The following is a 27038-nucleotide window of genomic DNA, read 5'->3' as shown; positions in this document are numbered from 1 at the left end:
ATTGTGCAGGCAGATATGAAGTTCTCTGAGCAGTGCAGACGGGCTGCAAGAGTAGCTCATGGAGTATTGTCAATGATATACAGGAATTTTTCCAGCAGGGATAAGGAGGTGATTATTCCCTTGTATAAGGCAATGGTCAGGCCACACCTAGAGTACTGTATACAGGTCTGGAGGCCTCATTTCAAGAAGGATGTAGAGCTGCTGGAACGAGTACAAAGAAGGGCAACAAGATTAGTGAATGGAACAAAGGGGTGCTCTTACGAAGAAAGGCTTAAGTTTTGCAAATTACAGTGTCTGGAGACTAGGCACCAGCGAGGTGATCTGATAGAGATGTATAAAGCCTTGAATGGTTTGAGCATGCTCAATGCTGATGGGATTCTTCCTCTAGCTCAGAATAATCACCTGAGAGGGCATAAATTCAAATTGAGGAAAGACAGATGTAGGATAGACGTGTGGAAATTTGCCTTTAGCCAGAGGGTGGTTGGTTGGTGGAACAGACTTCCATCCCTTGTAGTGGAAGTTGATAGCCTAAATAAGTTTAAGGCTCAGCTGGACAGGTATTTTGAACGAACAGAGGGGTGAAGTGGAAGTGGGTTTTTTTTTTTTTTTTTGGCTGATGCTGCATAAGCTTGCTTTCTTGCATCAAATGCCTCTACTAATGCTAATGTTAAGCTCTTAAACTATATTCAAAAGAAGGCAGTCAGGTTAATTAATGACCTCTCACTTCTGAAGTCTCCTTCTCTTTGTCTTATAGAAGTTGAGATTCTACTGCATGCCTTTTCTATAGACACTACTATGGACACTGTTCTTCTGAACAGATAATTCCACCATCTCTATTCCAAATCAGTCCAAAAAACCTCAGTCAACTGTCCAACTCCACAATCACAAATTTATTTTTTTCTCCATTTAGTTTGGTAGTGGCAAATGATTCAAGAAAACAAACTTATACAGCAGTAGCAAAAAAAAAAAGTGGTTAGCTTTATTCAAGCTAACCACTTTCACAATGACAGATGGAAGTTTGTTCGTGCCATTAACCACCCATTAGCTAAAGGCAAACCTCCACACAACTATTCTGCAACCATCCTTTCTCAGTTTGAATTTACGTCCCCTCATGTGTATAGTCTGAGCAAAAGCAAGAATTCTATCAGCATTGAGTTTGCTCAATCCATTCAAAGCCTTAAACACTTCAATCAGATCACCTTTCTGGTGCCAAGTCTCCAGACACTGCAATTTGCAGAACTGAAGCCTTTCTTGTTAGACGCACCCCTTTGTTTCTCTCACCAACCTCACTGCTCTTCTCTGTACCCATTCCAGGAGCTCTACATCCTTCTTAAAATGAGGCCTCCAGACCTGTATGCAGTACTCAAGGTGTGGCCCCGACCATTGCCCTATACAGTGGGATAATTACCACCTCATTCCTTCTAGCAAAATTCTGTATATCATTGACAAAACTCCACGAGCTGTCCTGAAAGCCTGCCTGAAGAACTTCATATCTGACAGCACAATTACCCCCAGGTCTTTTTTATTTTCCACTACCCTAAGTGTAATACCATACAGTTGGCACGAGAGGGTGCTCTGGTTGCAGAAGAGAACAGTCAGTGGATTTTTGGCTGCTGTAAAGGGATAAGTATTTTTAATTTTTACTGTATTCTTCGTTAATTAACATAGTACATTGTGTTTTACAAAGATATTAAATAGGTTTAGTAGCGTTCCTTAGCTTCTTATTTTGAATTTAACCAGCGATTTTTAGAAGTTACGACTCCCAGTGTTGGCATCAATATTGTTGAACTAGCCGCCATATTGTAGTTGATAAGAAATAGAGTAATGTATATATCTAGAACTAATTATTATTTTTTTGGTAGTTGTTGGCACATCGGCTTCTGTGACCATAATGCACTTCCCAAGGTTTTTGCAGTACTCTGATCCAAGCCCGAGGCGGGATTCGAACCCGTGACCTTTGGGTTGCAAGGTAGGCACTTTACTCACCCGGCTAGCCCGGTCGGCACCTCAAACTAATAGCGTAAGGTATAAAGTAAAACTAGATAGCATAATACGAAGCACAATATTAGGAATCTGTTAGCTTATTACAGTATTATCAATTAATCAAAAATATTATTAATCTTATTAAATTTCATTGCTAATTAAATTGTATTTAAACAGAAATCATGACCCAGAATTTTGCTCCGAAGCAAAGATCACAGACTAGCGAGAGTGCTGTAACTTGGGGGAGGAAACAAAGGGGCCGATTCTCCAACGCATCACAATCTCAAAAAATGTGCGAAATGTGAAATGTTTGCTGACCTTTCTAAAACAGGACACGATCTAGATCTAGCCAAGGAGGTTGCCTTTGTGTGTGCTAGATGACTAGAGTGTCAAGAAATTAGGTGCCAACTAAGTGTTCTGATGGGAATCTATGAGAGCTTGAGGTGTAGGGTAAATGCCCTCGAAGAAATTAATATGAGGGGCCCCATCAAGCTCTCAGGTGCCCAGCTCAAAGACAGAGCTCACTCCTATGCATCAAGCACCACAGAGGCAATCTCCAAGGCAGAATGCGCTGGTCCCAAAGGAACTAGTTATTGTTGGTGACTATTGTCAGGGAGAAGGGGAATATATTATGCAAGAAGTATAGGTGGTACAGGACCAGGGATACCCTGGTCCTGTACCACCTATACTTCTTGCATAGTCACCAGACATATCCTGGTGACGTTGTAGAGCAGATATTATCTTTTAAGGGCACAAAAGGTGATATTGTTGTACACATTGAAACTAATGACATTAAGAGTAAGAGATCTACAGATTTACTCAACAAGTACAGGTCAATGTTGAAAAAAAGCTGTCGCGAGTTGAATGTGAATGTCTGCAATTCATGATAGGAGGGAGTATATGATGAGAACCTTGTCAATGAATTCGGCCCTGAACAGACTGTGTCAGGCTCAAGTGGTAGAATTTTTTTCAGCCTGGTCTGTGCATGTTGACAGGAGAGACTGCTTCTACAGGGATGGGATGCAAGAATATTTGCTGATCCTATCGAGGCAGTGTTAGGTGGGTCAGAAAACTGCAAGCTTGGGGAGGGGATACACAGAATAAAGGGCGCCTCCGTAGCCAGGTGGGAAGGAGCAGCAGTGCGTACCACACGCTTCTTGATTAGACCGGGGTTCGAGCCCGTCACCACCAAATATGGAGGATGCGGAAAGGTCAAGGAATGACCACTGCATATTCCGGAGCAATATGGCCTTAGTTGCTAATGCTCCTAAAAACCAAACAACAACAACAACAACACAGAATAAAAGGTTAACAGTGGCCGCAGGAAGTGTCAAGAGTGATTCTTGCACTTCTTCTATTAGAATGAGCGCAGCCTGAAAAGCAAGGTAATGGAGATTTCCAGGATGGCTGGGAGTCATAGTGGAACAAGTAAATACATGGGCTGTATTAGGTTAACTAAGAGTAGGAACACGTGCATGTATACTTGCATGTACACCAATGCTAGGAGTATAGTTAATAAATTTGATGAGCTTGAAGTGCTAGTCAAGACATCAAAGGCAGATATTGTTGGGATATATCAGAAATATGATGTCACACAGACATAAGCAGTGCAGAATTGGAATTTGGGGAGTACAATGTGTACAGGAAGGATAGACAGGACAGGAAGGAGGGAGGGATTATTATGTTAGTTAAGAAATAAAATCTAAGGAAGTGCATGCAATTGATGTTGGTGGACAATGCAATGTTGGGTCTATTTGGTGTGACATAAGCCCCTCAGCATGAATTGTTGAGGAGGCTTCCATCCTGCAGTGGGTTGATAATGGCTGCACTTTACTATTACTTTTTTTAAGCACTGGGAAAGGAAAAATGAGTAGGAGTGTGTTATAGGCCTAATGACTCTGATGAATATAATAAACAACTATACAGGGAAATAGATTGGGCCAGTAAATCAGAATGTCTTATAATGGGGGATTTTAACTTTCCACATATTGGCTGCAACTTGTGGGCTGGTCACTCATACACTAGCAAGACTTTTGTGGATTTACTGGATGATTATTTTCTACAGCAATATATTCAAGAGGCAACCAGAGGGACTAATACTCTTGATCTGATTATCAGCAGTGATTATTCATGCATTAAGAATTTGCAGATAAAAGAACCACTGGGTGACATTGATCACAATGTACGAAAGCCCTTCCCTTGAGGGAAGGGCTTTCGTACAATGGGATCAAATTCTGTACAATGGGATCAACTGATGATGTTACCAACATTGAATTCTAAATGGGAAGCCTTCAGGGAATTAATTTTGGAGGCTACTAGGCTTTTTAATCCAACTAAGAAATACTGTTCAAGATTTAGGCCTAAATCGATGTCAGAACTAATTAGACATGTGGCCGAGAAGAAAAAATGTATGGGATACATATAAATTAACAGGTGACAGGGAAGCCTATTTTGCATCTACATTCACACATGAGGAGTTATTCAATGATGGGAGTGCCAGAAGTTTATCAAACTCTAACAGGGAGCTAAGTGATTTTGTAATAACTGAGAGCAAAGTGGAGGAGAAATTGTTGAAGTTAAACATAAAAAAGGCACCTGGGGTGGATGGAATCTATCCAGTTATTTTAAAGGAGGCAGCAAGGGAAGTAAGCAAATCCTTAGCCATAATTATGATAGCTTCCTTGGACTCAGGGGAGGTCCCCATCGACTGGAGGTGTGCAAATGTATCGCCAATTCACAAAGGGGTTTCAAAAGGCGACACAAGTAACTATAGACCTGTTAGTTAAACTAACAGGTCTATAGTACTTTGAGTCAACATCACTGACTAAGTGAATTTTGTTCTGTACTCACATTCAGGAAATCTTACCATGTTTTAACTGAGCATTTTTAAATTTAAGCTGAGAGTTAAAAACTAAAATCTGCAAAAACAAAAAAAAAAAAAATTACACAACTCAGATAAGTGATTGCACTGAATACATAATTTCCTTATGCATACATTTACTTCATACATTATAATTCTTCCTAAGTATTCTATTCTCCAAACATGTATTGTGACACTAAATGGAAAATGGTTAGAACCGAGTATAGGATTTAATCAAATTAACAACCCTCCAGGAGACACTTTCTATAAGTTTTTGGTATGCAGAGACTGCAACCTTCCCCCAGTGCTGCAGCCAATTCCCTGCTTGAACCAGGAAGTCATGTTCTGAGTTTCAACTGTTATTCAAAAAAAAAAAAAAATCTCAAATTTGTGTTCAATTAGATTTTGATCTGAGCTCAATGCTGGAAGTGGCAGGTTTACTGCATTATTCTCTTCAAATGATTATTATACTGGCCATGTTTTGTGATAGTATTGTCGAGCCAATGTAGATATGGCCCCTATTGGTAAGGTAGAAGTGTTGAGAATGTCACAACAAAGCTGCATTCATGGCTTCATCAATGACAAACTGAGGAAAAGTCCAAACCATAGGCATACAGGCTCACACCATCACATTATCACTACCAAACTTCATTGCTGGTGTAATCAAGATGAGTGAGTTCTTTAGATATATACCACATTGAATGTGTCCACTGATGGTGAGGCTGTGTAGTGCAATCTTTCCACTCCACATCCCATCTGCTGTAACGTTCTGTTCTTCTGTGCTTGACTGCAAAAAGGCTTCAGTCTATAAGCAGCTGCATGAAAGTAGTAATCCATTCTAAGGCTTTTTTTTTATTTATTTTTTTTATTGTTGCTGGTCATACATTGATCGCAGTTTCGTCAACTCACTTGAACTGACAAAACTGCGATCAATGTAGGATCATTAAGAGTGAGTGCCTTTATGATTTCCTCTCACTATTCATCTTAATTATTGACATGACTCTTTGTGGTCTATTTGGCTTAGGACTGTCCACATTACCTTTTGTCTTCACAGCCATATGACATTTCTATTAGATTGCTCTGTGTGTATCCCACTCTGCATTATCTGGGAGAAATCTGATAATCTACTATCACACTTCTTGTTCTATCTACTTGCCACTGGGTGTGCATGCTTTTTAAAATTTAACTTGTAACTGGTACCTCAGCTACTTGTTATGTGACCACCAGAATTAATCACTGCTTTCCAGGGGCGAAGCAGTGGTTAATTCCAGTGTTTCAATGTTTGCGGAATTAGGAGATGGTGCTACCCTGAACAACATACCTTATTGTACTGCTTTAGCAAATATGCCATTACATTACACCTACCTAATACAAGCCATACACAGTGCAACCTTAAAATACACAAGGTTTCAGGGAACAACTTTTAACACCTGAGTTATAAAGCTAACTGTGTTATAACCAAAAATAAAATTTACCCAATTATTTTAAAATAAATGTGCAATAAATAACAATGTCATTTATATGATTTTCCAATATTTATTATTAACCCCTGGCCAAAGTGCTGTGATGGACTATTATAACAAGCATGGTATGTATTTATCATATTTCCTACATGTTACAATACAGATACTTCTTCAATAAGTAAACAAGGCACAAATTATTAAGCAAGCATTTTTACTGTAAATTTCATTCACACATTTTTTTAAAAGGTTTTATTATGATGTGAGCTGACTAAATAGGTTAACGTTTTGTGGCAAATTCAATTTTGTAGTTTTAAAACAAATAATGTTCTACATCATATTATTCATACAATGTACAGTATTATTTGTTTATTTTTATTAAAAAATATTAATATTTAAATATTAAATAACAATACTGCATGTACTCAAATTTTGAAATTGCCAATTTCTCCTGGTAATCCCATACTTCCACACAAGGAATAGCTTAGCTACTAATGAAGCTTCACTTATAACATTTAACATCAATAGCACTGGTCAACACATAAAATGTTACGAAAGCGAAAATACCAAATCTCGACCAATTTTATGCTGCTGAACACAAAAATTACATTAAAATTTGTCGATTGGCTCTTGTTTTCGAATCACAGTTGGGGGTCTCATATTAGCAAGTTACTTTATATTATCAACTACGGCTCTCAACAAAACATATGGCAACGCTGCAGTTTTAGTACCACAACGCTCTGCATCACGTGATGAGTTGTTGCCTCAAATGCATCTTCATCTCGTTTGCAGTAATCCTAAAATATGGCTAGGTACTGGATGATTTGTTCTCAGTTAATGGCCGTTCTCTGTGAGATTCCTACTTTTTGCACAGTATTTGTGTTGTGTAAGATTAATATGCCTTGTAAATGTGCACAAAGTTCAGATGACTTCTGTAGTGTACGTGGAGAAGTCACGTTAGCTTCAAGAGTCCCTTAACTCGAGCCATAAAAAAGGCTTAATTCTTGTATTTTGGATATAAAGTAAGCGACCAGGACAAGAACTGCGCTCCACACTCATATGCTGCACTATTTGTTCATCAAAACTCAATGCATGGGCGAATTGAAAGGGGCGTTTTATGCCTCTTATAGTGCCCATGATATCGCTCCCACGATATCATGAGCACTACAAAACAAATCACATCACAGACTGTTACTTCTGTATGGTACCTCCTATTAGAAAAGGGATGACAGTAAAGGAAAAGTGGACAGTGACGTACTCAAATATAACATCTGAAATTTGTCCAGTGCCTCACGGTGAAGTACTACCTATTACTGAACCACCCGACCATTTTTCTGTACACTATGATGAAGATACAGATGAACATCAATTTGATATACACGAAGAGGTACAGCAGCTGTCTACATCAAGGGATCCATCATTTTGTCCAAACCATTATCCTTCTGAACCACGCAAGATTACAGAAAGTGAGCTTAATGGCAGACCTTTTGGCCTTGAGGCTACAACTATCAAATCTCTAGATCATTCTGTGAAAGTGACAAAATTTCATACTAAAAATAAAGACTATGGTAAATTCTATCAAACAGAAGGTGAACTCACTGTTTGTAAGGATGTTGATGGTTTAATGGCAGCAATGAACATGAGGCACGTTCCTGAAGAATGGCAACTATTTATAGATGCTTCTAAGGTTAGTCTTAAGGCTTTGTTATTACACAAAGGAAATATGCAGTCTTCAATACCTCTTTTGTATGCCATCCACAAAAAATAAACATACACAAACATGGAGAACATCCTCTTAGGTGTACGCTATCAGAAGTATGACTGGCAGATATGTGGCGATTCAAAGTAATCGCCATTTTATTAGGACTACAAAAGGGTTACACTAAGTATTGTTGCTTTCTCTGTGAGTGGGTTAGTCGTGCCAAGGATATGCACTATATATACTTGGCCTCAATGAAAATTATTAACACCTGGAATGAAGAATGTAGCATTTGAACCTATGGTAGATCCGAATAAAGTTTTGCTTCCACCACTCTACATCAAACTAGGGCTGATGAAAAATTTTGTGAAGGCACTGGAAGTGAATGGTCTTAAAATTCACGTACTTGCAAGAGAAATTCCCAAGACTTTGTATAGAGAAGATTAAGGCAGGTGTTTTCATTGGTCCACAAATAAGGAAACTTTTCAAAGATGAATAGTTCAAATTTGTCCTTAGTAATAGTGGGAAATCAGTGTGGAACTACTCCTTTTGAGATGTTTCGACTGGTTTTCTAGGAAATATTAAAGCCGGCAACTACAAGCAGCTTGTGAAAGATTTCATTACTTCTCACGAAAAACTGGGGTGCAACATGTTATTGAAGATGCATTTCTTGCACTCGGACCTCTAATCTTCCCATTGCTGTGATGCCATCAATAACAAACATGTTGAGCGCTTCCATCAAGACGTTGCAGTGATGGGACAAAGATACAAAAGAAAATGGAATGCTACCATGTTAGCCGATTATTGTTGGATGGTGAAAATGGATGCTCCTGAAGCTGAATACAAGCAAAAGGCAAAAAGGTCCTGTGTTTGATATAGGTATGTTTGTAGTTATATTTTACTGCCATATAAATAAAAAATACCTTGTATAAATGTAAAAAACTACTTTTTTCAAAAACAAAAACCAATATGTCATTTAAAGTACTATTTCCATGTTTAGCACTGCAAAATATATAAAGTAAACTTACTTTCATGCCTGTAACAAGATATGACCCAAAATTTTCAAATTTTGGGTCATATCTTGTTACATATAAAAACAATAAAAAATAGAAGAAGTACATTTCTCCATGCTCTTACAAAAAAAAAAAAAAAAGTTTTCTTCCTAATAAGCATGTCCCACAAATTATGCTATGATTAATGTAGTACTTAGAAGGAATGATTAATGTAGTACTTAGAAGGAATGATTAATGGAACTAGACCCAGAAACAATTTCATAAAGCAATTGCAAAGGGATACAACAACAAGATCATACCAGGACTTGAAGAAGCTGGCACTCAACAGAGAGATGTGGAAAAAGTCAGTGCTACCAACCAGTTGTAGAGACTGAAGGAACCCATGATGATGAATGTAGTCCTGGAAATTGCTGCATAAACAATAACCTGCATCTCAAAAGCTAACCTTATTTTGTTATTTTCCAGAGAAAATAACAAAATATTCTGGATCAGATTATCAGGCTATACCCCCCCCCCCCCAGGATGTGCTTCTTTAGTCATAACAAAGGGAAACTTCATAGGATACAGGTTAATAATGGGCAACCAGTTTAACATAAAATCCATTTGTCAAGTTATGTACACTTTGCACTATGCCATTAGCAGTTTTTCTATTCTAAGTAACATCCGATAAAAGGACATCATATGATTTTGTTTATAAAACCTTTACCTATATCACAGCTAACAAACGTTGCAGCTGATTTCCCTCTCAGAGGTGGAAGTTTTCTTTTGTGACTTTCTAGTCTTGGATAGGTCCTATTGTTTATAAAAATTTACTTTCTAAATGAATATACTATAAAAGAAAATATAGTACACAATGGTTCCACTGTGCTATGGTATTTTGAATGAATTGAATATGTGAACACAAGCATTTTATTATTTCAAACCCATCCCCTTGAGTGGGAGTACACCAATACTTCAGAAACCTCTGCAAGTAGCTGGTACCTCCCTTGAGAAAGAGATATGTTATTTTTACTTTTTTTGTTTCAATTGTGAAAAATGTCTTTTGCCATAAAGTGCATTTTTTTAATATCTGTTTTGGGACAATATGATCATGCTGGTGTTATATCTGAAACCATAATATAATCATGGCATGGCATATCAAGATTGCACTCTATATATAACTGGCCATGGATAAACAAAGCCAAAGCCATAGCCCCTGTTCATCCATGAAATTTAGAATACAACTTTACTGAGTAGCTTTTACAATTAAAATCCAAATAATTATTTCCTTACAATTATGTACAAGTGAAAGTACTTTTAGAATAGCAAGTAAAATCACCTGGTTGTAATGACCAGTGAGTGATTTACTTTTTTTGCATTTCTTTAAATATATGACTATCATGTAGGTTAGTGCAAATGTATCATTTTAACATAGCTATCTACCAAAGTAGTTGAATTAATTAATTAAATTGGCACTGTTTTGGTTATATTTCTATATAACTATATTTCTTATAGTTAATGTAATTAATTAATTTAATTAATTAATTAATTAATTCAACTACTTTGGTAGATAGCTATGTTAAAATGATGCATTTGCACTAACCTATATGATAGTCATTCTACCTCGTAGCATGAGGCCTTTGCCCTTAAACACTTTATAGTTTAAATGTATGATAAAATATGAAGAATTTTATAAGCCAAGTTCAAGTATTGTGTTCCTTTACAAGGCTACAGACTCATAATAAAGATATATGAATCAGTGTATATCAATAATAATGCCTAATGACATTTTGGATGTTATTTAGGCATTGATACACCAACTGGAAAGCATGGCAATAGCAGAGTGTTTATGGCTATTACTCTACTCTTAGAACATAACTTAATAGATGATCATGTCACCTATAGTGGACTGATAACAAATATCATATCCTTCCATACTTTGCCAAAACAAAAGTTGAATATCACTCTCCAGTGTGTGCTATTAAAAAGAATGTTTTATGCAGTGGAATATAAAATCCAACAAATAAAATAAATTTAGGAAAACATTGAAGTTATGATTATGAAAAACTGCTTTCAATAAATGAATTCTATTCATTAACTGTATATCGGTGATTACCAACTTTATATGGAAGCATATTACTAATAAAGTACATACTATTACCACTGCTGAAAAAAAAAAAAAAAAAAATTTATATCATAATAATGCAAATACTTGGAAAAGGAGAATACTAATTTTTGTATATATTCAGTATGGCCAATACCAGGAAGTGGTTACTGTGCACTAAGAAGATGAATAACAGAGGAGAGGAGTTCATAATTCTGAACAAGTTATGTAATTATAATTTAATCTACTCTTTCCAATATGATTACAAATGCAGACAATACCAGCAAAAACTTTTCCAAGAAAGTTACTTATCCAACTGTTTTTCTAAAAGACCTTCATTTTTCAGTAACAAAGTTGAATCAATAATACCAGTGATAGTAGTTATGAAGCACACTAATAGAACATAAGAGCTGGTGCACATCCATGTCATAATGCTTCAATGCTAATAACAACTCTAAGAACATGTCCAAAACTGTACCTGATTGAATAGCTTGTTGTTAACAGTTTAACATACTTGCCATAATATACTCCAAATTATAATAACATTTTGTAATCAAAATTTTAATGCAATCTGGAAAATATTATAAAGAAGATCAGGTTTTCCTGAATTTCTTTACATGGCTATTCTTTTCTGTCAATCTTAATTTCCTTCAGTTTTCCATGTTTTACAGGATCATAAAATGAATGATGTCCTCCCACCAAAATTAAATAATTACATATTCATTTAAAAATATAAAATTTCAAGAAAAGAGGAGTCAAGAAATATACCATAAATTTTTACTGCAAAGTCATATTTTAATAGCAATAATGACAAGCATATGATATTTCTACAAATGAAACAGTCGATAGGTTTTGAGCAGCATAGCAGATACTCACCTTTCAATTTACAACCAAAGGTATATAAATGGAACAAAATTAGAAGGAAAAAAAGAAAGACTTCACCTTACCTTTCAAATAAGTATCTGATTCTAAAAAAATACAATTATGTAGAATACTGCACTTTAATGTTTAGTATCATGCCAGTGTTTTAACTGCAAACAAATAGCATAATAAGAACTGACTCTTTTTTTAAAGAAATAACTATTATAACTGGCAAAATTTTTTCACAAATTAAAGAAGTCAATGAAATGCAATAAAGCAAAAATTAAATGGAAACTCAACCTGGAACCAAGCTGCCATGCTATATACAAGGAAATAAGCTTTACAAAACTAGTTCAGCAGCGAGAAAAAAAAAAAAAAAAAAAAAAGTAAATAAAAATGAAATGGTAGTGATTTCAACCTACCATCTTCCTCACTCTTTTGTCCTGCTTGAAAAAATAGTTTTATTTTAAAATTTTCTTAATATTAATGTATATGTAATCAGTAAAATAAATTTAATAATGTTTGACAGCATTCTAATGCTAACTAATAATATAGAAAAAAATTCACTTAATATATATTTCAATTACTATACATGTATTATACATTCCAAAATATATATAATAACTTTCACTTTTAAATTCTGAACTTTTCCAAAAAAAAAAAAAAACATTTGAGAAATCTAAGAAGTAAATATTCAGGGTCTCTCCAAAAGGATATTCCATTTTTAAATAATACACCAAACTAACAACACTAAACACATACAGCAATGTGTTTAGTGTGTTAAATTCAGCAGGAATTCAGAGACACCTGCATTATCAGAATTCAATTCACCAATAGTTTTTAGAAATATTCCATTATTCCAGCTCTTCATGAACTGTGCAGATTGTTTCTGCAAAGAATATCCTTAAAAAACCCATAAGAAGTAGAAATGCCAGTTCAGATCTGATCAGCATGGTAGCCACAACCATATACAGTCGGACCTCTATATAACGAAATAGACTGTTCGCTTAAAAAAATTAGTTAAACAGAAATTTCGTTATAAAGAAATATGACTTTTTGAACAATGAAAAATATGGACAACATTAAGAAATACAATAGATGGGAAATAAATCAGAAATAAGTGGGAATGAATAAAATTTCTAACATTTCAAAGCAATTGATTTATTAATACATTAAGAAATGAGTACTTACATGATGTGCACAATATATTAGCACATTAAGAATTAGCATTAGCAAAGATACATGATGCAAGAAAGCAAGCTCATACAGCATCAGCCAAAAAAACAAACAAAAAACCTTATTTCACCCATCCACTCACTCCAAATGTTTGTCTAGTTCTGCCTTGAATCTATTTAAGCTATCAAACTTCTACAATGACAGATGGAAGTTTGTCCCAGCAATCAACCATCCGCTGGCCAAAGGCAAACTTCAGCACATCGATCCTATAATTGTCCGTCCCCAATTTGAATTTATGCCCTCTCAGGTGATTATTCTGAGCAAGAGGAAGAATCCCATCAGCATTGAGCATGCTCAAACCATTCAAGGCTTTATACACCTCAACCAGATCACCTCGCAGGTGCCTAGTCTCCAGACACAGTATAATTTTTAGAACTTAAGCCTTTCTTCGTAAGAGCAACCCTTTGTTCCATTCATTAATCTTGTTGCCCTTCTCTGTACTCGTCCCAGCAGCTCTACATCCTTCTTGAAATGAGGCCTCCAGACCTGTATACAGTACTCAAGGTGTGGCCTGACCATTGCCTTATACAAGGGGATAGTCACCTCCTTATCCCTGCTAGAAAAATTCCTGTATATCATTGACAAGACACCATGAGCTACTCTTGCAGACCGTCTGCATTGCTCAAAAAACTTCATATCTGCATGCACAATTATCCCCAAGGTCCTTTTTCACTCTCTACCGCTGTCAGTGTAGTACCACAGAGTTGATACATTACTCTGGGTTACTGCTTCCCATATGCAGTACTTTACATTTGTCAATGTTAAACTTCAGTTGCCACCTCTCAGCCCATCTGCTCAAATTTTCTAGATCCTGTGGCAGCAGCATACTGTCATTAGTGTCACTAATAACCCTGCTGACCTTTGTACCTTCTGGAAACTTGGACATTAAGTCTGATATACCATCATCAATATCATTAATGAATACAGAAAACAATAATGGACCCAACACTGAACCCCCTAGGGGATTCCACTAATAATATTAGTCCTCGAAGAGCAGTGTCTATTGATTACCACTCTGTCTTCTCCTACTCAACCATCCCTTTATCCAGAGCAGCAATTTGTCTGCAATTCCACACTGCTCCAATTTGTGGTGCAGCAGTCTTCCATGTGCAACAGTATCGAAAGCCTTTCTAAGATCCAAATACAGTGGATTCCGGTTATTTGGGCCACCGGTTAATCGGGGCAGCCGTTAACTTGGGAGAAATCTTAAAAAACAGAAACCAATCGAGAAAATAGCCAGGGTTTACTTCACTTAATTGGGACAGCATGCCGTTTAATTGGGGCAGGAGACCGCAGCACTGCAGATTACCATACGATTGTCTCCGACTGAACCACGTGGTTCAGTCAAAATTCAGGAGGTCACAACCATAAAACAATAAAAACAATTAGCAGTCAGTGGTTTATTGGGCTTTTCTGTTAGTGAAATCTATCATAAACAGACAGTAAACTCAATCTTACTGAATTTGCGATAATACCGACAACTGGAATTCTGTGGGTTATTATGGTGAAATGTGTTTACACTTCCATGAAATTTTCAAACATATAAAAAAATTAATTTTCAGATATTTTTAAAGCTTCGTAACTCGTTACTCCGTTTTCACTTGCGCATATTGTGTTACTTGCAATTTGTGTGTGCCGTGTTCTTTGTTATTGATTGCTTATCTATTTACTGTTTTAAATTTTAATCCCCACCCACAAATATCAGTGAACAGAAATGTCAACTAGTTCGTATGTACATATTACAGTACATATTAATTATTCCGATTATCACGTATCATTTAATTTTTTAATTGGTAAGGTAATAAAGGCTAAATTTGTGCTTAATATATCTCTACTTTTATAGCCTGTGGATAATATTCCTCCTACTTTCACTAATTAGAATTGCTGTCTAATAGAATTAAAATTCAATTCACAAATGTGATCACAATGACCAGTGCTTACTGCACATCGTATAGTGAACGGTACTTTACTACGTTGAGTTCGTTGCAACGTGATTTGATTGTACAGTGAACCAACTGTAAAGGGGGGGTGCACTGTATTTTTAACTATTTACGTGAAACTTTGGATAATTAGGGCAGACGGTTAATCGGGCCAAAATGCACTAGTCCTGATGTGTCCCAAATAACCGGAATGGACTGTATATGATATCAAAATTATTCTTTGCATCCAGTTCCTCTGTGGCCACATCACAGTATTCAATCAAATTGATCATACAAGACTTCCCCTTAACCAACCCATGCTGTGTCCGAGCTAGAACTGAAGTCTTGTCTAGATGATCCTGCAATGCTTCGTTAACCAGTGCCTCCATTAATTTTCCTGGAACAGAAGTTAAACTAACAAGTCTGTAATTACTTTCGTCTCCCTTTGATTCTCCTTTGTGGATTGGGGTCACATTTGCACATCTTCAGTCCATGGATACCTCCCCTGAGTCCAAGGAAGCTCCCATAATTATGTCTAAGGGTTTGCTTAATTCCTTTGCTGCATCCTTTTATATAACTGGATAGATTCCATCAACTCGAGGTGCCTTTCTTATGTTTATCTTCAACAATTTCTCCTCCACTTTACTCTCAGTTATTACAAGATTATCTAGCTTACTGCCAGGGTTTCATTCACCTCTGGCATTCCCCTTCCTGAACAACTCCTCATGTGTGAATGTAGTTGCAAAATAATAATTTAGTTTGTTAGCTAACTGAGCAGGATCATCAACTGTTGAACCATCGATACCAAGTGGACCAATCTGATTCATCCCCTTCCTTCTAGAGTTTACATAAGTAAAGAACCCTTTGCTGTTTTTCTGTGCAGTCCTTGCCAAAGATTTCTCGTAATCTGCCTTTGCCTGCATAACCTTCTTTATGACTTGGTTACAGACCAGCTTATATCTATCATAGGCTTCCACGTCACCCATTAATTTATATGACTCGCATGCATTTTTCTTCTCTGCCATATGTCTAATTAGTTCATCTGACATCCATTTAGGCCTGAACCTTGAACAATATTTCTTAGTTGGTAGGTAAAACCTAGTAGCTTCCAAGATTAATTCTTTGAATGCCTCCCATTTTGAATTTGCTGTTAGTAACATCATCAGTTGGTCCCACCGTATAGAATTTAAATACTGTCTCAGACTATCGTAGTCACCTTTACAAAAGCAAAAACCCTTCCCTTTAACCTTGATAGTAGTTACCTCTTTGAGTAAATCCCACTTCAGCACACTGTGATCACTGCCACCTAGTGGTTCCTTTATCTGCAGATTCTTAATGCACGAAGAATCACTACTGATAATCAGATCAAGAGTATTACTCCCTCTAATTGCCTCCCGAACATGGTGCTGTAGAAAACAATCATCCAATAAATCCACAAAAGCCTTGCTAGTGTGTGAGTGACCAACCCACAAATTTCAGTCCATCTCTGGGAAATTAAAATCCCCCATTATAAGACATTCTGATTTACTGGTCCACTATTTTTCTGCACAATTGCTAATCATACTCATCAGATTCATTAGGCCTATAACATACACATATCATTTTTCCTTTCCCAGTGTGCTTATGTCATGCCAAACAGACTCAACATTGCACTGTCCACCAACATTGGATGCACTTACTTAGATTTTGTGTGTTTCTTAACTAACAGCATAATCCCTCCTCCCTTCCTAACTATCCTTCCTGTACACATTTTACTCCCCCAAATTCCAATTCTGCAATGCTTATGTCTGTGTGACACCACATCTCTGATATCCCAACAATATCTGCCTTTTGATGTCTTGACTAGCACTTCAAGCTCATCAAATTCATTAACTATACTCCTAGCACTGGTGTACACGCAAGTATACATGCACCTGTTTCTACTCTTAGTTACCCTAACACAGCCCATGTATTTACTTTTTCCACTATGACTCCCAGCAGTCCTGGAAATCCCCATTACTGTGCTTCCCAGGCTGCTGCTCATTTCAACAGAAGCAGTGCAAGAATCACTTTCACCTCTGCCAGCAACTACTGTTAATCTATTAGTCCGTGTATCCCCCCAAACTAGCAGTTTTGCAACTCACCTAACTCTGCCTTGTACCCTTTCTATTTAAGTGTATCCCATCCCTGTAGAAGCAGCCTCTCTTGTTAACAAGCACAGACCAGCCTGATAAAATTCTACCCCTTAAGCCTTGCACAATCTCACCAGGGCCGAATTGATTGACAAGGCTCTCATCATATACTCCCTCCTATCGTGTTTGGGCAGAATTGCAGACACTTTCAAATTCAACCCTAACTCATGGCTTTTTTTCAGCATTGAACTATACTTGTTAAGTAGTTCTGCCGGTCTCCTACTCTTAATATCATTACTGCCAATGTGTACAAAAATATCACCCTTTGTGCCCTTAAAAGATGATATCTGCTGTACAAAGTCATCAACCTTTGCCCCTGGCAGACATACTCTGGTATTGTTCCACCTATACTTTTTGCAGAATATGTTCCCTGTTTTCCTGACAATAGAGCCACTGACAACTAGTTCCTTTGGGACCAGCGCATTCTGTCTTGGGGGTTGCCGCTTTGTTGTGTGATGTTCAAGTGCAAGCTCTGGCCTTAATGTGGGCAGCTGTGAGCTTGATGGGCCCCTCAATTTAAATCCTTCGAGGGCATCCCCCTTGTCCTTCAAGCTCTCATATAGGCTCATAACAACACTGAATTGACACCTGATTTTCTCACACTCCTTACATCACGCGCACACGCAGACATTCCCCCTGGCAATATCATATTCTGTTCCTGATTGCTCTACAAACATCAAACAAGCAGTGGTGCATTTCAAAAGGCTGTGATTCAGAGGACAGCCACACCCCTCAGAGACACAGCACTCCCATTATTTTAAGCCTTTTTCTTTACTGATCTGGTCTGAATCATGATTTCTATTCAATTTCAAATAAAATTCCAATACAAAATATAACACAACTTATATCCCAATGCAGTTATAACACTATATATATATGTATTTCAGTATCGAACATTATCTCCAAGTTATGTCATAAATTATATGGTTATTTTTGTTGTACTCTGGATTTTACTGTACTTATTTGTTTTTTTTTTTTTTTTATGAGCATTAGCAACTAAGGCCATATTGCTCCAGGGATATGCGGTGTTCATTCCCTGACCTTTCCACATCCTCCGTATTTGGTGGTGATGGGCTCGAACACCGGTCTAATCAAGAAGCGTGTGCTACGCACTGCTGCTCCTTCCCACCTGGCTAGGGAGATGCCTTTTCACTGTACATCGTTCATAAAAATGTTAAACAATCAAATATATATTTTGACACATTTTCTTCACATTGAAAGCCTCAACGCAAAGTTTCAAATGGTGTCAACATTAATGTTTGGCAGGTTTAATACTGTCCTCCTTTTCATCCAAGTCATTGCTAATATTCTTTGAATGGAGTCACTCAGATATTCAGCTACTATGACATCATTATCAACTCCTAAAAATTCATCCAGAACAATTTCTCCACTGATCAAACCTTGCTTGGAGTTCTTCCCAAGATTGCTCAATATCTTAGTTAATCCCTCGCATTGCTGTTAATTGGCATTTAAGCAAAACCTGCTTTTGCGAAATAATTCTTAACCGGTGTTTCTGTCACATTTTGACTCCACACTTTTGCCAATTCTGATATGCACATCTGAAAATCTATAACAGAATCTATAGGTTGGCTGGTTTCTATTTTCAGTTTAATTTTTTTCAGTCTGCGTCTTTGGTAGTGCATTTTCAAATTATTGATAATGCCTTCGTCCACTGGCTGCAGTTTAGACAAGGAATTCAGAGGGAATAAAACAAGCTTCACACTTGTAAGTTTCAAAATTACTGAGTAAAGGTGGGCAGGGCAGTTGCTGACAATCAACGTGATTTTTCCGTTTTCTTTCCTTATCTTTCTATTGAAATTTAAAATCTGCTGTTCAAAAATTTCACTTGTGATCTAAGCTTTTTTGTTGTAGTGCACCTCTAACGACTTTACTCCTTTGAAACATAGGGGTTGTTTACTTTTGTCTATTACCACAAGCTTCAGTTTTTCATTAATAACCACATTTGCACCAACCAAGACTATATTCTCTCCTTACTATTGTACCATGACATCAGTTGTAGAATAGATGTGCAGAAATTTGCCTTTAGCCAGTGGGTGGTTAATGGAAGTTTGTTACAGCAATTAATTGCTGTAACAAACTTCCATCTGTCGTTGTGGAAGTTGATAGCTTAAATAAATTCAAGGAAGAACTGGACAAACTTTTAGAGGGAATGGATGTGTGAATAAGATCATACATTTTTCTGAACAATGCTAAAAAATTGCTGTAAAAATGCTTCCAGATGGGTTTTTTTTTTTTTTTGGCTGATGCCACATAAGATCATACACTTGCATCACGTGCTGCCTCCATTACCGCTACTACTACTACCACCTACATATATCACCTTTAAACGTCAGTGTCTTGTTCGGGGAACATTTGAAAAATAGACCTGTTTCATCAATGTTGAACATGTCTTTGGGCTCGCATTCCTCCATAATTTTTTTCAGTTTCTCTCCAAGGGGTTACAGTCTTCTTTGATTACAACTCCACTTTCACCAGAAATTACTTTTTCGAGTAAGCATTGTGCTTTTTGAATTTGTCCAGTCAATCAGAACTGGTTTGGAATGTTTTATGCCCCAGAAAAGACAAGTACTCAGCCTTTTCTTTTATTAGTGGCCCTGATATCGGCATATTTTGGTCTCGAATCAACTTCACCCACTTAAAAAAAAACAGCTTCATTTACATATAATAATCATACAAGCATAATTTTGCACTTTTCTGACTGGGAGCCATTTTCTCAAGCAGTTTGAGAATCAAAACACAGTTTTTGTTTTTCAGAATGGTTGATACTCTACTGGCAGAGATACCAAATTTTAAAGCAATTTTTTATTTTATTTTTTTTACTTCCCGATCTACACAAATATGCCTTAATCTTTGCCAATGGCTGTGGATACATAGATAGCAGTTGGCCAGCATGACTTCTTGGTACAGTAGAGGTTTCGGTTGTGAAGGTTTTACGGGCAACAGTAAATTGTGGAATGGTTTAGCTCTTAATTCCTGCTCTTAAGAATTAATCCCTTTATAGCTAAAAGGATTAAATCTTAATCCTTTCAGCTATTAACTGCTTTCCACAGCATCAGCTCTATTGCCTAAAGGCCAGAGGTGCAAATAATGCGTAACTAGGTTTCTCGAAATTTGTTCGTTATATGGAAACTATTTTCAATAATGACCAAGGGGAAATTAAAAAAATTCGCTATATGGAAGTTCGTTAAAGAGAGGTCTGACTGCGCATCACGCACACGCACACACACCCCCCTCACCCGAAACGTGGAAATTTATCAGATAAAGATTCAGTTGTGAAAATTCTTACTGAAAATACTAATCAAGCACAGCACTTGCTGTATGCAGTTAAACCATCATACTTTGGAAAAATAGTATAAATTGTTCTTAAAGGAGATGCAGATAATCAGCAGTCACTGTGTTGTACAGAAAAACTGATTCTATGACATCACAAACTGAAACAATACACCACAGTGGGCATTCTGAGAATGCAACTCAGCCTAAACTATTTGATATGAAATCGAGCATCAGCACCAAACTGTAAGCTTGTTAGAATAATAGGATTTTTCTCCAAATGACGAACAGAAATGAACACAAAGTCAACCAGCTGTTTTTAGAACCCTTGCCAAGAGATTGATGCACCTTAATTTTGTACTGAAACAGTTTCACATTTTTCTAAACAATCCTAAAGTGATAATTCAAACTGCCGAGAAGGGTATTTTACAGATTTTCCAAGACTGTAACAGCCGTCCTGAAACACATGTAATGTTGTCTACCATTCTAACTGTTCATTAGCATTAGCATTAGTAGAGGCATTTGATGCAAGAAAGCAAGCTTATGCAGCATCAGCCAAAAAAAAAAAAAAAAAAAAGTAACATAAATAAATAAAAATAACCACTTCCACTTCACCCCTCTGTTCGTTCGAAATACCTGTCCAGCTGAGCCTTAAACTTATTTAGGCTATCAACTTCCACGACAAGGGATGGAAGTCTGTTCCACCCACCAACCACCCGCTGGCTAAAGGCAAATTTCCGCACATCTATCCTACATCTGTCTTTTCTCAATTTGAATTTATGCCCTCTCAGGTGATTTTTCTGAGCTAGAGGAAGAATCCCATCAGCATTGAGCATGCTCAAACCATTCAAGGCTTTGTACACCTCTATCAGATCACCCCGCTGGTGCCTAGTTTCCAGACACTGTAATTTGCAAAACTTAAGCCTTTCTTCGTAAGAGAACCCCTTTGTCCCATTCACCAATCTAGTTGCCCTTCTCTGTACTCGTTCCAGCAGCTCTACATCCTTCCTGAAATGAGGCCTCCAGGCCTGTATACAGTACTCTAGGTGTGGCCTGACCATTGCCTTATACAAGGGAATAATCACCTCCTTATCCCTGCTAGAAAAATTCCTATATATCATTGACAATACACCATGAGCTACTCTTGCAGCTCGTCTGCACTGCTCAGAGAACTTCATATCTGCCTGCACCACCACCCCCAGGTCCCTTTCATTCTCTACCACTGTCAGTGTAGTACCACAGAGTTGATACGTTGCTCTGGGGTTGCTGTTTCCCATATGTAGTACTTTACATTTGTCAATGTTAAACTTCATTTGCCACCTCGAAGCCCATCTGCTCAACCTTTCCAAATCCTGTTGCAGCAGCATAGTGTCAGTAGTGTCCTTGACAACCCTGCCAACCTTCGTATCGTCTGCAAACTTGGACATTAAGCCTGATATACCATCATCAATATCATTTATAAATACAGAAAACAATAAAGGCCCCAATACTGAACCCTGAGGGACTCCACTAATAACATTAGTCCACGATGAGCAGTGTCCATTGATTACCACTCTCTGTCTTCTCCCCCTCAACCACCCCTTTATCCATAGCAGCAACTTGCCTCCAATGCCACACTGCTCCAATTTGTGCAGCAGTCTTCCATGTGCAACAGTATCAAAAGCCTTTCTAAGATCCAAGTATATAATATCAAAGTTATTCCCTGCATCCAGTTCTTTTGTGACTGCATCATAGTATCCAATCAAATTGGTCAGGCAAGACTTCCCCTTAACAAAACCATGCTGTGTCCTAGCTATAACTGAAGTCTTGTCTAGATGATCCTGCAGTGCTTCTTTCACCAGTGCCTCCATTAATTTTCCGGGAACAGAAGTTAAACTCACAGGTCTATAATTACTTGTGTCAGCCTTTGATCCCCCTTTGTGAATTGGGGTCACATTTGCACATCTCCAGTCAATGGGTACCTCCCCTGAGTCCAAGGAAGCTCTCATAATTATGGCTAAGGGTTTGCTTACCTCCTTTGCTGCCTCCTTTAATATAACTGGATAGATCCCATCCACCCCAGGTGCCTTTCTTGTGTTTATCTTCAACAATTGCTCCTCCACTTTGCTCTCAGTTATTACAAGATTCTCTAGCTTACTGCTAGAGTTGAATACACCTCTGGCATTCCCCTCGCTGAATAACTCCTCATGTGTGAATGTCGATGCAAAATATTCATTTAGTTTGTTAGCTACCCGAGCAGGGTCATCAACAGTTGACCCATCGATCTCAAGTGGACCAATCTGATTCATCCCCTTCCTTCTAGAGTTTACATAAGTAAAGAACTCTTTGCTGTTTTTCTTCGCATCCCTTGCCAAGGATCTCTCGTAATCTGCCTTCGCCTGCCTAACCTCCTTTGTAACTTGGTTACAGATCAACTTGTATCTATCATAGGCGTCTGTGTCACGTGTTAATTTGTATGTATCCCATGCATTTTTCTTCTCTGCCATATGCCTCATTAGTTCATCTGACAACCATTTAGGCCTAAACCTTGAACAATATTTCTTAGTTGGTATGTAAAGCCTAGTAGCTTCCACGATAAGTTCTTTGAATGCTTCCCATTTTGAATTTGCTGTTGGCAATATCATCAGTTGATCCCACTGTATAGAATTTAAATACTGTCTCAGTCCATTGTAGTCGCCTTTACGAAAGCAATACCCCTTCCCTTTACCCCTAATGGTAGTTACCTCTTTGAGTAACTCCCACTTCAGCACACTGTGATCACTACCACCAAGTGGTTCATTTATCTGCAGATTCTTAATGCATGAAGAATCACTACTGATAATCAAATCAAGAGTATTACTCCCTCTAGTTGCCTCCCGAACATGCTGATGTAGAAAACAATCATCCAATAAATCCACAAAAGCCTTGCTACTGTGTGAGTGACCAGCCCCCAAATTCCAGTCAATATCTGGGAAATTAAAATCCCCCATTATAAGACTCTCTGATTTACTGGCCCACTCTATTTCTCCGAACAGTTTCTTATTATACTCATCAGAGTCATTAGGCCTATAGCACACTCCTACTCTCAATTTTGATCTCCCAATGCTTATGTCACACCAAACTGACTCGACACTGCACTGTCCAGCGATGTCGACTGGCTTCACTTCCTTGGATTTTATGTGTTTTTTAACTAATAGCATAACCCCTCCTCCCTTCTTATCCTGTCTATCCTTTCTGTAGACATTGTACTCCCCAAATTCCAGTTCTGCATTTCTTATATCTGTGTGACACCACGTCTCTGAAATCCCCACAATATCTGCCTTTGATGTTTTGAGCAATACCTCAAATTCATCAAATTTATTTACTAAACTCCTAGCATTGGTGTACACACAAGTATACATGCACCTGTTCTTTTTCTTAGCTACCCTAACACAACCCATGTGTTTACTTGTACCCCAATGATTCCCAGCAGTCTCTGAAATATCCTGCATCTTATTTTCCAGGCTGCGGCTCATTCCAATAGAAGCAGTGCAAGAATCACTTTCACCTCTGCCAGTGGCTACTGTTAATCTATTAGTCCTTGTATCCCCCCAATCTAGCAGTTTTCCGACCCACCTAACATTGCCTCGATAGCATCAGCAAACATTCTTGCACCCTTTCTATTTAAGTGTATCCCATCCCTGTAGAAGCAGTCTCTCCTGTTAACAAGTACAGACCAGGCTGAAAAAAATTCTACCCCTTGAGCCCTGCACAATCTTTCCAGGGCCGAATTGCATCAGTTTCTGATTTTACCAGCATCAGTTTCTGTAAACCACATGGAGCCAATCATTTCAAGCTTATATCTAATTTGTTTATAAAACTTGTCAATAACCAAACCATACTGTCTTGGTGCTCAGTATCACTTTCATGAAGTTAGCACCAAAGAAGCATAATTTCCCAAGATAGATGAGTTCAATTTAAAAGAAAACAATAATATATATGTTATATTTTGGTAAATATATACAATTAAAATCTGTCCATCTCCCTGGAAAGACCCTTTCCATACATAAGCAAATAAACTGGAAGGAAAAATTGTGAAAGAATAGTCAACAGAAAATGCACTATAAATAACACACCAAGTATAAAACAGATGAGAGATTAATTTTTCTTCTCTCCCCTCCCATCAAAAAGTTTTAATGCAAACAAGAATGCACCTTAAAAATTAAGTAATTTTCTTTTTTCAATACACAGACAGGATTTCAACAACAAGTCTACGGGACACCTAATACCTCAAAGAGGAATTTGGAATGCTCATATAGGAAGCCCAATCAAGTGAATCCAAAGGTATTATTTGCACATTTTTTTAAGGCCTGTTTGTTGCAGTTGTTCAATTTATATCATAAAAACAAGCACGAAGACAGATATGAAAGCTGCGATATATGGTACTATCGAATTAATTTAAAAATATTATCTTCGATGCTATTTATGATAAACCACACACAGCAATGATTACTGTCATTTACTCTTTGAGAGTGCTCTGCTGGTAAGTAACAGTAATATTGACATGAAAATGTCAGATACCTTGAAATTCAGATAATTCTGGATCTCTTTTGTAGATATAATTTCACAGCTGCACAAATATTTCTCTAGGTCTTGCCATAATCCAAATTGCACGAGTCTTGGAGATGAGCAATTTGCCACCATGAACAATGACATGTTTCTCTATGTGATAGTGATATTTCTGTAGTTCCCTGAAGAGTTACCTTAGACTTGGCACATGACAGCCTTAGATGCTGATGCGCCATTAAACTTCCAATAACCAACCAACCAACCAACCTGAAGAGTAGTTGGTTGGCTTTTGGAATAAATGCTGAAGTAGATAAGGCAATTAGGCATCAGCATATCATGTCTGTAAATTGTACACTGAGTAAACAGAAATCATGGGATACCTACCTAGTAATGGTTAGGCCCACCTTTCACCCAGATAAGGGCAGTCACGTGGCAAGGCACTGAATCCACTAGTTCACGAAAATGTTCCATAGGTATTTCCATCTATGCTTGCTGCACCACTATCCATAACTCTGTTGCGTTCCTGGGTGGAGGATCCAAAGTTCGAATGGACCTTTCCACAGCATCCCAAAGATGCTCCACAGCATTTATGTCCAGTCAACGGGGAGGCCATTCCATGGTGATAAAATCTGCAGAATGTTCTTCGAACCATGTTCTAGTCACTACGGCTCTGTTGGGAGGCGCCTTATCCTGCTGGAAGAGTTCATTGCCCTGTGGGTGCACGATGACCATGAAGGGATGCAGATGGTCTGCAAGGGTGGACATGTAACTTGAACCGTTCAGAGAGATGCATCAAGACGTACCAGAGATCCCAATGTGCACCAGTTAAACATGCCCCAGGCCATTACCGACTGTCCCCCTGCCTGAACAGTTCCTTGCTGACATGATGGCTGCATAGCTTTGTGCAATTTCCGCCAGATACACACCCTCCCATCTGTTCGAAATAACTGGACTCGTCGGACCAAGAGACCCATCTCCAAACATCCAAGGTCCAGAACCGATGTTCTTTAGCCCAGTTGAGGTGCAAAGTCCTGTGTTGTGGTGTTAGTAATGGGACTCTGGTGGGTCAGCAGCTCCCATAACCTATTTCAGCTAATGGTTGCCTGATGGTCTTGGTGGAAACATTTCTGACACCTCCCTCGTTGAAGTCATTGGTGATTTGTGCCACTGTCACCCCCCGGTTGCTGTCCACGATCAGATGTTATTCCGGAAATGGCATATTCCCGATACACTCTTGATATTGTCAAATGGGGATAGTGCAATTTCTGTAGCACCTCCACAACAGAGTGAACCATGCGTCAGGTACTCACTATCGTCCCTCTTTCAAAGTCGGTTAACTCATGGCATTTATTCATACAGACGTCAAATTACCACCTATGTGAATGCAGTGTACCTATATAACTGCCAAGTGGTGGGTTCATCCACTAGCGAGAGGGGTGACAGCATCACGTTTCCCAGGAACTAGGTATCCCAAGAATTCTTTCCTTCAGTATATATAACTGTGTATTTTTGATTTGCCTGTTTAGAAGGATGACAACTTGAGTTTTCAAGACAAGCAATGTAACCCTCCTGACATCAAATAACTTGGCTATAGTATGAACAAACCAATAAACATACTTGCTGATAATGTTTACTGCTGTAATAATGCTATTAGTTCAGTCAACTTTGTGTGGAGAATAATAAAAGTAGTTTCAGATGTATCTAGAATTTTATAGAAACTGATTAGACAAAGAAAGTCAAGTATCTGCCTTATACTGTTGTGTATATAGTCTGTGTGTATTCTGTGGTCATTTTTATGTTTGTTGGATGAAAAACCTGTTTCCAGGAGAACAAAAAATTCTACCCTCACCTGAGACCAAATAACGCAGCCATGTTGTGAAAAAGCTCCATAAAAATTCCTCACGTCATTAACAGGACTTGAACTTAGATCTTTTC

General features: G+C 37.8%; 1 protein-coding gene across 3 annotated transcripts in view; it reads right to left on the bottom strand.

Moving 5' to 3' along the window:
* The window catches only part of Dlic (dynein light intermediate chain), a 240292-nt gene that overhangs the window by 24718 nt on the left and 188536 nt on the right, over positions 1-27038 (bottom strand). For 2 of the 3 annotated variants that reach the window (XM_090381830.1, XM_090381832.1), the window contains one exon: positions 12382-12402. The exons of the other annotated variant lie outside the window; for it this stretch is intronic. In XM_090381830.1, the coding sequence (XP_090237956.1) occupies positions 12382-12402 (21 nt within the window). The remainder of the gene's footprint in view (positions 1-12381; positions 12403-27038) is intronic. 3 annotated transcript variants of the gene reach the window in all.

Source organism: Mastigoproctus giganteus, chromosome 9, assembly GCF_048544385.1.
Source record: "Mastigoproctus giganteus isolate SK-2022 chromosome 9, ASM4854438v1, whole genome shotgun sequence".
In the NCBI taxonomy this organism is placed as follows: domain Eukaryota; kingdom Metazoa; phylum Arthropoda; class Arachnida; order Uropygi; family Thelyphonidae; genus Mastigoproctus; species Mastigoproctus giganteus.
The sequence above is the reverse complement of the archived record's forward strand: the minus strand, read 5'-3'. Positions and strand labels throughout refer to the sequence as shown.